A 14559-nucleotide genomic window follows, 5' to 3' on the forward strand; every position below is an offset into this window, starting at 1 on the left:
CTGGTTTTTAAAGAAGAGTTCATAAGAAACTATATTATTCTCCATATGTCATTTAGTAAATCAAAGTCCTGCTGATGGTGAGAAGCCCAGCATAAGAAATAGCACAGGAATCTCACCTCTGATCAAGACACAATCTTCAAAGTACATTTATCATAGATTCAGAAACATTGTGAGTTAATTCAGAGATGCAAGCATAGAAGCCCACGTAGTAGATTTCTTTTACAGGTATGGAGATTGAATTCTGTTTGACTGCAAATCAATTTCATATACACTCATAAGAATGTCTGTGTAATTACAGAGTACCAAATCTAATGCACAACATCTAAGAACTAGCCTGAGAAGGCAGAGGCTAATTACCACCTAGGATATAAAAGGACACAAAGCACCTGGGAATCTAATTCCTTTTCACTACCATATGCAGTAGTGGGTGTCAAGAAGTTAAAACACTTAGATTTCACATTTCTTTTTACTGATAAATATTTGCCAACATATCTTATATAATCAGACATATTTTAAGAGCTTGTAAGCTCTAGCAATTTAAAATGATATGAGCAGGTGGCAAGAGCAGCCTCAGCGGCAGCACAACAGGAAAATCTGGCTGACAAGAATGCCATACTGTCGCGACTCTCCGAAGGGTTGGTTCCTTTTTTTCCACCGTTCTATTCTGTACATTACAGGTGAATTTGCTCAATATTTCTGTTTTGCAAATAATTGTTTTGCTGCATGTTAAAAAAAAAGATATAGACATTCATTTTGACTGTTTTATTAGATATGTCAGGTAGTATTAGTTGCTATCTGATGTACCAAACGTAAACAAACAGTGAGGCAGGCTCAAGACTCTCGCCCAGTTTGGAAAAGAGAGGAACACGACGGTAGCCTGCAAAAGGAATCAGAGCTCATTAGAACGGTAAAGATAAATCGGCAGTGTTCTCGATAGCACTGCTGAGAAAGAACGTTACCTTTACTAAGCACAGGTAAAAATCACGACGGCATAGTTATATTCATCTTGCATGTTAATTCCCCACGGAAAAAAAATATATTTGAATCTTTTATTCTGACTTCTTACTGCCTAACACTGAACACACAGCTCACACTTCTCCTCTCTCAAAGTGCAGTGTGCTAAATTAGCCACCACCCTCTGCTTCAGAAAGAACGGAGGACCAGTGGGGAGAAGAAGGGGGGAAATAGTGGGGGAGAGGGAGGGAGGCAAACCATGAAAGACTTTTGAATACAGAGAACAAACTGAGGACTCATGGGTGTGGGGATGAGGGGGGAGATGGGCATGGAGGAGGGCACTCGTGGGGATGAGCACTGGGTGTTATATGGAAACCAACTTGACAATAAACTATTTGTAAAAAAAAAAAAAAAAAAAGACTGTTTCTGAGGTACAGTTCAGATGGTGTCAAGAAGTAAACACGTTGCCACGAGGTACTTGGGGCATAGTATAAATCACCTCAGCAAGCTGACTACAACATAAAGGCAGCCCTGAAAAGAGTCAAGAAGGGATTGTCTTAGGCTCCAGTCTCTTCTTGGGTGGAAGAATGAGTCACTGCTTCTCTTTGATTCCCATGCTTTATTTCTTTGTGTTAGTCATGACTACTCTTAATTGAAACAAAAGAGCGATGATCCATGTAAAGAAATGCTCATACATGCCAAGTTGGTCTAATTTGTCTTCCCAGCAATCCCAACCCACAACCCCACCTTCTGTGTGAGAGCGCATTTCTATAATACCACAGAGAGAAAATGTGTGTCAACTCATAAAATTCCCTTTACTTCTATCATGGATAGAGCTATTTGTTATATCAATGTGTGTCTTTGGTAAATTTTAAGTTATAATTGTTATCACAATCCTCTTACTTTTAGGAATATTACCTTTGTTCATGCTTAGAACTGGTAAAGTATATTGGCCAAGAAATTCATTTCCAGCTATTAAACCTTGACTTTCAACAACAAAACGCATCAATGCCAATTCTGGCACTTGAATAATAAATGTGAATGTTTCATTCCATCTTGGACTGAAAGCTGAAATATAAAGGAAGATATGATCAAAAAACATAGGTGCATTCTTTAGGGAATAATACATAATATCTGTACTCTGAAATTTTTCTTTTCAACACTTAGTAATATTAATAGCTTATGTTTTAGAGCACTTGAATTTTTCACACATCCAATGAGAAAGGAATAATAATGACAGTAACAATAATTATTAGGTCCTTAGTATTGCTGAGCAATGTAAGACCTTTAAGTAGATAATCTCATTTAATCCTTACAACAAACCCATCAGGGTTATTACAACCCACATTTACAGATGAGAAAACTGAGCCAAAAAGATGTTACATAAGTTCCTCATGGTTTCACATACACAGCCATTAAGTGGCAAGACAGGAATTTAGACAAATGGAGTCTGATTTCAGAGCAGAAGTGATTGATCATTAGGCAACATGACTGCTGTGTTTAGGCATTTCATTAACAAATATGTTAAATAACATCATTGTGCTCTACCAGCTCTTATTATGGGAAGAACTCAACAGACCATTGTTGGCCTAAAAGCTAAGTGCTCCAAACCCAGCCTTTGATCCTTCCTTTGACTAAGTGCTCATTTTAAAGTCCCAAGTTGATGAGTAATTTAGATCTCTAGCAAAATAAATCATCCCAAACAACAATTTCTTGCCAAATAAGAAATCCATCACAATATGACCCAAATCATCCAATTCTTAAGTGAAATTTAATGGAATCAGGAAATTCACATCCAGATAAAATATACAATCTACTTCATAAAGACTCAAAGGTGCAGAGAGAAATAATATGTATTGTTTTCATGTACAAAGGTAATGCCATGCCTGCTATGTCAATAGGTTTTGCCCTTTAGTTACCCTTCCAGACGCATTAAAGAATTTGTGACTATTATATTTTATGTGTTCTGTCATATATCTGTGGTCAGCAAGCATACATTTACCTGAGAGTAATCCAGGATACAGCCTATGCCCATGAAAATATTAAACCAATTGAGTCATGCTGGTATAATGAATTGCCTTAAGAAAAGAAATAATTCTGAGGTGCCTGGGTGGCTCAGTCAGGTAAGCATTCAAGTTTTTATTTCCACTTGGGTCATGATCTCATGGTTCATGAGTTCGAGTCCCACGTCCAGCTCTCTGCTGTTAGCACAGTTTCCACTTCAGATCCTCTATCTCCCATTCTCTCTGCTCCCTGCCTCCCACTTGTGCTCTCTATTCAAAATAAATTAATTAATTTTTAAAAAAGAAAAGAATTCCATAGAGTACAGGAGCAGGTGTAAGAGTCAGTTCTTTATAGACATTGCAATGTGTCTGCACAAAATTCTTACACGGATTTATCTTCCTCTTCCAGCCCTACTTTACTATAAACTGTTTCTCTTTCTCTCTCACACATATATCATATGTATTGTATGAGAAGGGTTTTTTAGTTGTGAAAGAAAAAAGAAAGAAAGAAAGAGTGGGAGAGAGAGATGAAGGAAGGAAAGAAAGGAGGAAGGAAGGAAGGAAGGAAAGTAAATCAGGATACCAAATTTGATAGTTACAAAATATACTTTTCTCTGCATGACCAAAACTGAAGAATTACTTCCACATCTTATCCAAATATGATCTTTTTCCTTCTGGAAAAAGGAAATATGATCTTTTTCCTTCCTTTTTCTTCATTTTGTATATCAAATATAGAAAAGAAAGTACCTAACACCTCCTCATGGCTCCCGGGATTTTCCATGACCATTTCCAACATAACTTGTACATTTTATCTCACGCTGATCCCTCTTAAGTACCTTGTACTCCACACATCTTAAAATTCAATACTTTCACCTAAAGTGTTTGAATTTAGTCTTCTCCAGGTTTTAGCATTCATATTATTCCTTTTGCCTGTAATGCTTTCATCCACAATCTCCATTAAAAAAATCCTATTCATTCTCCAACACCATCTCAAAACGTGCCCCTTCCACTACAATCCCTGTACTTTCCATAAAACACTAGTGACTTGGGACACCTGGGTGGCTGAGTTGGTCCAGTGTCTGGCTCTTGGTTTTGTCTCAGGTCATAATCTCACCGTTCGTCAGTTCAAACCCTGTGTCTGGCTCCAAGCTGACAGTGCAGAACCTGCTTGAAATTCCTTCTCTCTCCCTCTCTCTCTCTCTCTCTCGACTCTCCCCTACACGTTCTTTCTATCTCTATCTAAAAGAAATAAACTTTAAAAAAACACTAATAACTCTATCATGATAGTTTTTTTTTTTTAATGTTTTTATTTCTAGGAGAGAGACAGTATGAGGAGGGGAGGGTCAGAGAGAGAGGGAGATACAGACTCTGAAATAGGCTCCAGGCTCTGAGTTGGCAGTCAGCACAGAGCCCGACGCGGGGCTCGAACTCACGAACCGTGAGATCATGACCTAAGTCGGACGCTTAACCGACTAAGCCACCCAGGCGCCCCTCTATCATGATAGTTTTATTGCATCTCATCTCCCATACTGAACCGAAAACTATGTAAAATAGTTGGCACATACGTAATGATACCTTTAATAAGTGGAGATCTTAAATTTTTTTATACTTAGCACCAGGCTTCTAATAAAAACAGGCTGAGTAATGTTAGATAAACCAAATTTAATTTCTGCAGGAATATTTCCATAAAACCCAGGACATAATCTAAATTCTAGTGGGAGCTAGAAACACATTATAAGAGGTGTGCTATATAAATAAATGTTCTGTGCCTCTTGCCATTAAGATTCCAGTATGGGGATGAAGAGAACCAGAGATAGGTTACTATAAGCTTCCTGACATTAGCAATTACCGTTTCTTGACACCATTGTAATGTACCTTCAGCTCTAAGGAGTGCCAAAGAAGGCAGCAAGTCATCACCAATATCCCTTCCCATTGACAACCTACAATGAAGTAGCCAAACTTCCCACATCTCTTTTCCATGCCCTTTGCACAAGGGGTCACACTGGGAGAGTATTCGGGGTGTCAGTGCAGGGGGAAGACGGTGGATATTACTGGAAATTACTACCCAGAAAAAACAGAGTAATAAAACTGCACCTGTTTTTCTGTCAGTGCCATTTAATCTGGTACATATTTTTAGACTCTGAAATGAAGTCCACTATACTTTGGGAATACCCACTCAAAGAAAATTACAGACTCAAGAATCAGTTCCAAGGTCTCCTCCAAGGCGATCCAGACTAAAGGTCAATCCCAGGAATCTACACTTTAATGTCCTTAACGGTTTCAACCTCAACAAAGAAGTGACAATGTCAGTACTGTATTATGTAAAATATCGCAGGAGGCCAGAACTGAAAATCTTACCCAAGTCACTTCTTCCATTTCTACATTTCCCTTCTGGCAAAAATGACTGGATTATGAATCCAAATATTGTATGAGTGGGTTTCTATGGCATCCTTAGCCAGAGCCAGAAGCCACAGATCTTTGATCTAAAATAATTCAAACAGCGAAGTAAAAATGGGTAACATGCTGTATCAGAACAATTTTATTTTCTTTATTTTATACAAAGGCTAGAAGCTAAGTAGATTTGCAGCCATAAAAATGCCTCTCGACCTCAGCAATATGGGACATAAAAAGGAGGTCAAAGTGTAAAAAAATTCAGTAATTTGGGGTGCCTGGGTGGCTCAGTTGGTTAAGCATCCAACTCTTGATTTCAGCTCAGGTCATGATCTCATGGTTTTTTGGGTTCAAGCCCTACATTGGGCTCTGCACTGACAGCACAGAGGCTGCTTGGGATTTTCCCTCTCTCTCTCACTCTCTGTCCCTACCCTGCTCACACTCTGTCTCTCTCAAAATAAATAAACAAACTTTTAAAAAAGCAGCAATTTTCAGACCAGCTTAATTTTTGTATCTGTAATCTGAAAATATATCTGAACAATACATTGAATCTTTATCAGATTTTTGTTGCATATAACACTTAAACAATAAACCTAATGCAAAGCCCTTGCCTTATGAATAATAAATATGTATCAAAACTCTATCAATAGATGAAGTTTAAGATTTCCAGCAAGAAGTATAGTAGAAGTTCAATAAAATATATTAGGAGCTCACCATTTCTTTTAATGACACGAGTCTGCTGTTTCGTTTGATCATTTGGAACACCAAAAAGTTCTAGAATCACTAGTGTGTCAGCTTTGTTAGATGATGAATGGCTACTGGGAGGTAACTGGGTACCACTGATGAGCTGCACAGAAGCATTTGAACACAAGAATTTAGCAGGATATCAAACTGCATAGTCACATAATTTGAAAATAAAACATGTTATTCCAGAAAATATTATAGACTCTCAGTTCCCACAAAAAAATTAAAAGTGGAACATAGTGCCTATTTTAAATTTTAACCTTTTTATCCTCAAGTGTCAATAGGAAAATACTAGGAATGTGTCTACATTATTCCATTTTCACTATATAATTATAGTAGAATTCACATTGACTTTTATTGTCAACATATATTTTATTTTAAATATGTTTATTTTTATTTATCTGCTATGGGGGTGCTGAGATGGCTCAGTCAGTTAAGCATCTGACTCTTGATTTTGGCTTGGGTCATGACCTCATGGTCATGAGTTCGAGCCCCGCACTGGGCTCTCTGCTGTCAGCATAGAGTCTGCTTCAGATCCTCTGCCCCCTCTCTCTTTGCCCCTCTCCTGCTTGTGCTCTCTCTTACTCTCAAAAATTCAATGAATATTAAAAAATAAAATAAATCAAAGCATTTGTTATGGCTATTAAAAACCTTTTCTTAAAAGTGCTGTTACAAGGAGCACCTGGATGGCTCACTCGGTTGAGCGTCTGACTTTGGCTCTAGTCATGATCTCACAGTTTTTGGGTTCGGCCCTGCGTCGGGCTCTGTGCTGACAGCTCAAAGCCTGGAGCCTGCTTTAGATTCTGTGTCTCCCTCTTTCTCTCTCTCTGCCCCTTCCCCACTTCTGGTCTCTCTCTGTCTCTCAAAAATAAATAAACATTAAAAATTTAAAAAAAAAAGTATTTTTATCATCACAGTCTACTGCAAATCAGACTGAGTTACTCTGATAACATGAACTATTGTGAAATTCATATTGTTTGTCTACAGCCAAAAATTAGAAACAATATGAATACTACTTCTGAAATGTAAGAAAAAACACTGCATAATTTCCTATGACAGCATTTTTTGATAGCATAATTTATGTTTGGATAATTTATCACAAAATCTTACATTATCTCTGTTGTCAATATTATCATAAGTAACCTGAGTCTGACAAAATCCATGATTTCATATGTATATTAAGGACTGGGAATCAGAACACTAAAACTAACTAATCTTAGTTTTGTTTAACCTTTTGTTAGTCAAACTAACTGTTGAAGTTTTTTCTTAGTTTAAGGAGCAAAGTCCAAACAAAAGATAATATTTCAGGTGTATTAATTTGTAAAATATACTAATGTAAAAATTGAGGTAAATTTCAATTTCTGAAGATTGTAATAAACAGGAAGAAATAAATAAGTTTGAAAAAGAAAAAAGAAGGAAGGAAAGAACAAAAGAAGAGAAAAAAAGGAAGCAGAAAAAGTGCCAATGTGTAATTTTCCCTACATCCACACATTTAAACATTAGCTGGAAACCAAAGTGACTGTACAAATATTTAACAACTGGTATGGAATGGGCATTGATCAACCTGCATAAATTAGACATCAGGATAGTTAGACAGAACATGGGCCATAAACAACTAGACACTGACACCAGAACCTACCAGCTGAATATCCCCTGTGTAGGTAATAGACCCTTACCAATTTGGAAAAGGTTCAGCTTTGGTGTACCTCATGCCAAAAAAAAAATTGTCTTACTAAAAATAATAATAATTGAACATGAGAACTGAAAGAGAATTTAGAAGCTATTATTCAGAGAATTTTTACACTCTGATTCACAGAGCCCTTCCAGGGGCCCCCACAGAAGACAGATGTCAAGCAGAAAGCCCTTAGTGGTCAACGAGAGTACCTCTGCTTTCATCTGTTCACCTTATGCATAAGACTTTGGACTTGGAAAATGGTTGCATTGTTTTTATAACTTTGAAAATGGCTGACCTAATCCAAAACTTTTAATTTGAGAAATGACAAAAATTAAACCAGAAATGTTGAAATGTCTTTACCGAGGACACAAAGCTAATGGCAAAACAAAGACTTTTGATCCGCAAGTCATGCCTTCTACAATTTGTACAAGTTGTATTCACAAAGCTCCCTAGGATGATCAAAGCAAGCAAGCAAGACCCACGTGATTATGGCGGCAGTTTCCTGGGAAAATCATTAGTCCTGCCTGTTTTATATCATGCCACTTATGTCCCTGCATGAGACCCTTCAGAAACAGACAGGTGGTATTTGTAAACATCCGTCATACTATCTTCCACCTTCTCTTTCTCAAACAAAGAGCACGTATCTTCTCGTTACAATTCTTAACTTGAAAAAGAAGTCATTCATTCCATTAACTTACATATATGGAGCATACACTTTGTGTCAGGCACTGTGGATAAGACTTGAACAAAACACAGTCCTTATCCTTACAGGGCCTTCAGACAAGTGAGGGGAAAAGACAAGTACAAGTAAATAAACAACTACAGGCATACCTTGTTTTATTGAGCTTCATTTTATTCCATTTTGCAGATATTGCATTTTTTACAAATTGAAGGCTTGTGGCAATTCTGCATCAAGCAAGTCTATTGGCACCATTTTTCCAACAGCATTTGCTCACTTCATGCTTCTGTGTCACATTTTGGTAACTCTCACATTTTAAACCTTTTCAATATTATTGTATTTATTACAGTGATCTGTGATCGGTGATCTTTGATGTTACTATGCTGATTATTTGAGAGTGACACAAACCATGCCCATGTAAGACAGCCAACTAATAAATGTGTGTGTGTTCTGACTGCAGATGTGGTGGAGACAGCAAGAGAATTACAATCAGCAGTGGAGGCTGAAGATGTGATTGAATTACTCCAATCTCATGATAAAACTTGAACAGATGGGTTTCATCCTTGTGAAGATGCTGTGACGATTTTTGAAATGACAGCAAAGGATTTAGAATATTACATCAACTTAGTTGATGAAACAGTACCATACCACCCCAATCTTCAGCAACTGCCACCCTGATCAGTCAACAGCCATCAACATTGAGGCAAGACCCTCCACTGCAAAAGGATTATGACTTGCTGAAAGCTCAGATGATGGTTAGCATTTGTTAGCAACAAAGTATTTTTCATTAAGGTATGTACATTGTTTTAGACAGAATACTATTGCACACCTAATAGACTACAGTGTAGTAGAAACATAACTTTCATATGTTATAGGGAACCAAAAGATTCATTTGACTTGCTTTATTATGATATTCACTTTATTGTGGTTGTCTAGAATGAAACCTGAAATATCTCTGACATATGCCTGTATAATACCGTGGTTAGTATATGCATGTATAGGGTATTATGGATAAACAAAACTATAAGAAGAAGCGTAACTAATTTAGTGGAGGAAAAAACCTTCCAAAAGAAGTGACTCCATAAGTCTTGAAAAGTAATTGTGAATATGATCAGTTAAAGCTGGAAGAACAATCTAGCCCAAAGAAAAGCATATGCAGTGCATGAAAGTATCATGTGGATGGAGAAGGCTTCTATATGGTTACTGAAAAAGGTACAAGACTGGAAGTGGTGAGAAGTGGGGCTGGAGAATTAGGCAAAGCTCCAACTAAGAATGCAAGCAAGAAGCACAAAGAAATAGTAAGTAGGCATTATGAGGTTAGTACTGAACACAATCTCTCCAGGCAACTTGTGGAAGATGGGTCAGGAGGACTGAGACAGACTAAGTGAAAACCCCTTAGAAGGCCAAAGGAATAAATGTGATGACAGGTGACAAATTCTTTAAAAAAAAAAAAGTAGCATATGACATCAGACCAAAGATTGGATGAGGAAGACATTTCAAAGTAGGATCAGTGAAATTTAGAGATGGATCAAACACAGGAATTGATAAAGATGTAGAAAGAGAGGAATGGTTCCCAATTTTCTAGGCTGAGTTAATTGACAGAGTGAATTTGAGCAAGTTCATTGACATTTAAGGAAAACAAGATTGGACCAGGCAGGGATGTTCAGCCTTTAATATTTTTAAGTTTCACAGAACAGGGATTAAACAGGTAAGGATGCTAAGTAGGATATTTAAAATATGTCTTTGCATTCCAGAAATGAAGTCAGATTAAAGATTTGGGCATTGTTGGTAGCTGAAACCATGAATGTATATAAAAGGACACAAAGAGAATAGTATGAGATGAGGATTAAGAAAAAGCCTTAGCAGTATAAGTATTTCAGAGCTGGGTAGAGGAAGAGGAGTCCACAAATTTGAGTGAGAAAGAATCGTTTGGGGGTGACACAGGTGGGAAGAGGTGAGAAAGCCCCAGTACAGTAAGGAGATTTGTGAGGAGTAGGAGAGGATCACGCAAAGTGGCTGATTCATCCCTTTTTCTCACTAGAACAGCAATGACAATGACTAGACTAGGTGTTTAGAGTAATGCAGACTTTTGCATTTTTTCATTCACGCAAAAAGGCATCGGGGAGACCTTGGTTCAGATGTGGAAAGAGGTTGAAATACCACCTACCTATTGAGTCTGAAGAAATCAACAGAAATTTAAAAGGCACTAAAGGAAATCAATGGAGTCAAAATATTAATGTATACCTTTCAGCTAATACCATAACCAAAAACTAAAAGAAAAAGCTACTAATGTTTTAAATTGTTGTATTAAAAAATACAAAAAGAATGCCAGAGTTATATTTGCAAAGGCAGTTTAATGGACACTATTTTGCTGGATCCTAGAAAGAGCGCCAACTAATTGATTTGGGGCTGCATTGGTGCTAAAGGCAATATCTACCTAGGTACTGTATGCCCCTACTTTAGAGTCTCAAAATCCCTAACAAACAAGAAAAAAAGTCAGTACAATACTTCGCTGGCACTATGCGCTGCAGTGGCCAGCATCATTTCTGTCTCATTCAATTTTGCTATACTGTCTTTCTACCTCCATCTCTGGAAAACAGCAACATCTCTTAAGTTTCTGTTCTGAGCAGGGACAAAAAGGCTAGGGCCTGAAGTGGATGAAAATAGTCCCCTAAACCCTGGGACATCAGGACAGTAGAAGAAGCCAGCAAAGGAAGACTTACGGGGCATGCATTCTGGGTGATAGCATTTTCCTGCACTCTGACAGCCAGAGAACCAGAGAAGGGAAGTTCTTACCAGCCAGCACCACCAACACACTCCCCTAAGTGAGGACAGGAGACAAAAAAAAACCCTGACAGGGCAAGGGGTGCTACGTGGCTCAATTGATTAAGCGTCCTACTCTTGATTTCAGCTCAGGTCATGATCTCATGGTTCATGAGATCAAGCCCTGCACTGGGCTGTGCACTGACAGCACCAAGCCTGCTTGGGATTCTCTCTCTGCTCCTCCTCCGCTTGAGTACATGTGTGCGCTCTCTCTCTCAAAATAAATAAAATAAACTTAAAAAAGAAAAAGAAAAAAAGGAATCGAGGATGGTTCATATTGTTCTAGGGGGAACTAGTTAAATAAAGGGAGGGACCAAAGAGCCCTCTCCACCCAATTTGTTGCAAACCGCAGCTGCAGATACAATCTAAAATAGAATTGCTTATAACTAAATGGAGGAAAAAAGTTAGGGGCTTTTCAGATGATACAGTGACATTGAAAAAAATATATAGCACTTACGTTATAGAAGAATAAGAAAGTTTTCAAAAAAAAGTTTGTACTGTTGGAAACAATAAATTTAAGACAGCTACTTTTGCTCCCAATAAAAAGACACGGGCTATATAATAAAACAAAAGATGAAATAATAAGACAGAAGAAGGAGGAAAGGGTGCTGGCTAGGATACAGACAGAAATAAAAAGGAGGCAGTGAGAGGTAAATAAAAATTGAAGAAGAAACCGATAATGCAGAAGACAAATTCTCATCTACATTAGAATCAGTAAAGAATCAAATCAGGTATGGAGGAAAATCAAAAGCAGAAAAAAAAGAGAAAGTGACAGGAATTCATAAACACGCAGGCAGATACTCAAAAAAAGTATATGGATACTTTCGGTTTCTAAGTAAATATTCTAACCAAAGAATATTCAGAGACCAGGGGCAAAATTTCTGAGCTGTGAAAGTCTAATTCTGGATATTAATGAAAAGCAAGTAGCTCCAAAAATATTTTAGTAAAATTCTGTAAAGTTAAGAAGAGAGTATCATATCCACAGGGTAACTAGCAGGCTGAACTCAGCCTTCTCTATCACAATATTAAATGCTTAAAGATGATGGAATAATACAAATTTTGAACAGGATATTTGGAGAGAATATTTCCATTCACAAGAAGGCAATCATTCATGCCAAAAGTCAACAGAAAGGTTTTTCAGCTATGGAATGATGCTTTTTAATATCTAGAAAGAGTAACTGAAAGTTAAAGGAAATCAGTGGAACTCAAATTATTAATGCATACTCTTCAGTTTATACAATAATCCAAAAAAGTAAAAGTTGTTAATCTTACCCTTATTGTAAGTGTAACTGGATCACTCTGTTTTGGTGGTTTATTTGGATTAAACTGTGTTTTATTATCTCTTAGGAACTGTGGTTTCAAAAGATATCCAGAACTTCCATTATCCAAAAATTTCCCATTTTGAAGATCCATAGGCAGACCAGGGGTCTGGAAATTTAAGGCCACTATGAGAAAAAAGTATTTTGATATCATCAGGAATTGGAGTGTAAAGTTAAATAAACACAGTTAAAAGATTAACTGAAACCTAATCATGGATTTTGTATCTCTAAATATTTTAAGAGCAAGCATCATTAGCCAAATAATTCCTGATTTTGAAGCATTTCTTCCTGCCATGTGTATATTAATTTATGAAGGTGAGTATCAAAGTTTAATTTTTAAACTATAACTTTGAGTTAAAAATCAAAATGGCATATGATATAGATTATAAAATAGCAATGTACCGATCAGATGACATTCAGGAACTATGAGAATAGAGAAATTCAATATACAAAATGCCAGAAGAAAAGACACCAAGTATATTATATACTTTCAAGTCCAAAGGGATACTATTATCACTTGAGGATAAAGTGAGAAATAGGCAGAGCAATAATTGCTGTTAAGATATAAAAATATGTCCGGGGCACTTGGGTGGCTCAGTTGGTTAAGCGTCTGACTTCGGCTCAGGTCATGATCTCACAGTTTGTGGATTCGAGCCCCACATAGGGCTCTGTGCTGACAGCTCAGAACCTGGAGCCTGCTTCAGATTCTGTGTCTCCCTCTCTCTCTGCCCTTCCCCAGCTCGCACTCTGTCTGTCTGTCTGTCTCTGTCTTGGAAATAAACATTTAAAAAGTTGTTTTAAAAAAAATAAATTAAAAATAAAAATACATCCATACAGGCTGGTAAATAGCCACTATATATAGTACCATCCCCTCTCCCCACAACGTCCCCTCACCCACCCACCCTACCTCCACTCTCCCCCTCCCTCCACAAACCTATGAGTCTTGTCACAATCCAGGAGCAGAGGGCTTCACACCTGATACCTTCTGACTGGTTAGTGCCTGTGTGACAACAGCTGATCGATTTGGAATAAGGAAAGTTTGGTAAAGACAAATAACAAAGCTATGCAATCTCATTCACTTTTCAATACTGTGAATGCAGAAGCTGGTGTAAAAAGGTAGAAGTCACTGGATTTAAAGAAGCCCTTAGCAAATCCTTCAAAGAACTTGATATTCACTGTCCTCTGTCATCCATTTAGATTTCTTTTTTTCTTCCTACCCCTCTCATGCTAACTCTTCATGAATTTAACGTCCATATGCCTAATCCTCACTTAGACTTACCCTCTCTGACCCATTTAGGAATAACTTAGGCTCTTGAAACCAATGACTCATCATTATTGTCTGACCCCAAAACACCCAGGGTCAAAAAATATCTACTCAGGAACTCTTTTCATGAATCTTCATTAATTCACAAAATGAATTTACTTATTTTTGCCAAAACTCAGTGTAACATACCCATTTGACAGCCTATATTCCAAAATTCTTGAGGATTAAAATTAGAGGAGTCTGTTCTTGTTGCTTTGGGATAAATTCTGGTAATGAACCTTGTGGTGTGAAGAACAAACTCGTGGGCTAAAAAAATATAAGAACATTATGAGAGATTTCAGACAAATTAAACTGCTATGCCTTTATATATTATAGATTTCTAAAATTGTTTTGGTACTTTTGATATGTATTGTTTTAGCAAAAATATTTGCAATTCATGGAAATCAAAATAAATCCAGGCCTTTGTTTGACAGCGCAATTCACTGTTATTGAGAAATTAATCATTTCTATTAAACAATTTTGTGTGTACTAAGCATTCACTTGAGAAAAAATTATTCAATAATATAGTTCATTTTTTCACATCCAAATTAATCTCACTTTGACATAAGAATATATAAAAATCCCAAATAAAATGCATCCATTTTTTTAAAAAGAAACCGTATCTTTCTTTAATTTGTCTTTTTTTTACTTTGATTTTCACATTAGGA

The 14559-nt window shown here is 37.0% G+C and overlaps 1 protein-coding gene across 4 annotated transcripts in view; it reads right to left on the reverse strand.

Moving 5' to 3' along the window:
* Positions 1 to 747: 747 nt before the first annotated feature.
* Positions 748 to 14559, reverse strand: part of PLCZ1 (phospholipase C zeta 1) — a 46879-nt gene continuing 33067 nt past the window's right edge. For 2 of the 4 annotated variants that reach the window (XM_077778401.1, XM_077778400.1), the window contains 5 exons: positions 14042 to 14158; positions 12542 to 12714; positions 6063 to 6195; positions 1873 to 2022; positions 748 to 877 (listed from right to left, as the gene is read on the reverse strand). In XM_077778401.1, coding sequence (XP_077634527.1) covers positions 792 to 877; positions 1873 to 2022; positions 6063 to 6195; positions 12542 to 12714; positions 14042 to 14158 — 659 coding nt within the window. In that variant the 3' untranslated portion in view covers positions 748 to 791. Of the gene's footprint in view, positions 878 to 1872; positions 2023 to 5315; positions 5441 to 6062; positions 6196 to 12541; positions 12715 to 14041; positions 14159 to 14559 lie in introns of those variants that run through there. The other 2 variants (XR_013338642.1, XM_077778399.1) reach the window with 2 other exon arrangements.

Source organism: Crocuta crocuta, unplaced genomic scaffold (assembly GCF_008692635.1).
Source record: "Crocuta crocuta isolate KB4526 unplaced genomic scaffold, BGI_CrCroc_1.0 scaffold1173, whole genome shotgun sequence".
Classification (NCBI taxonomy): domain Eukaryota; kingdom Metazoa; phylum Chordata; class Mammalia; order Carnivora; family Hyaenidae; genus Crocuta; species Crocuta crocuta.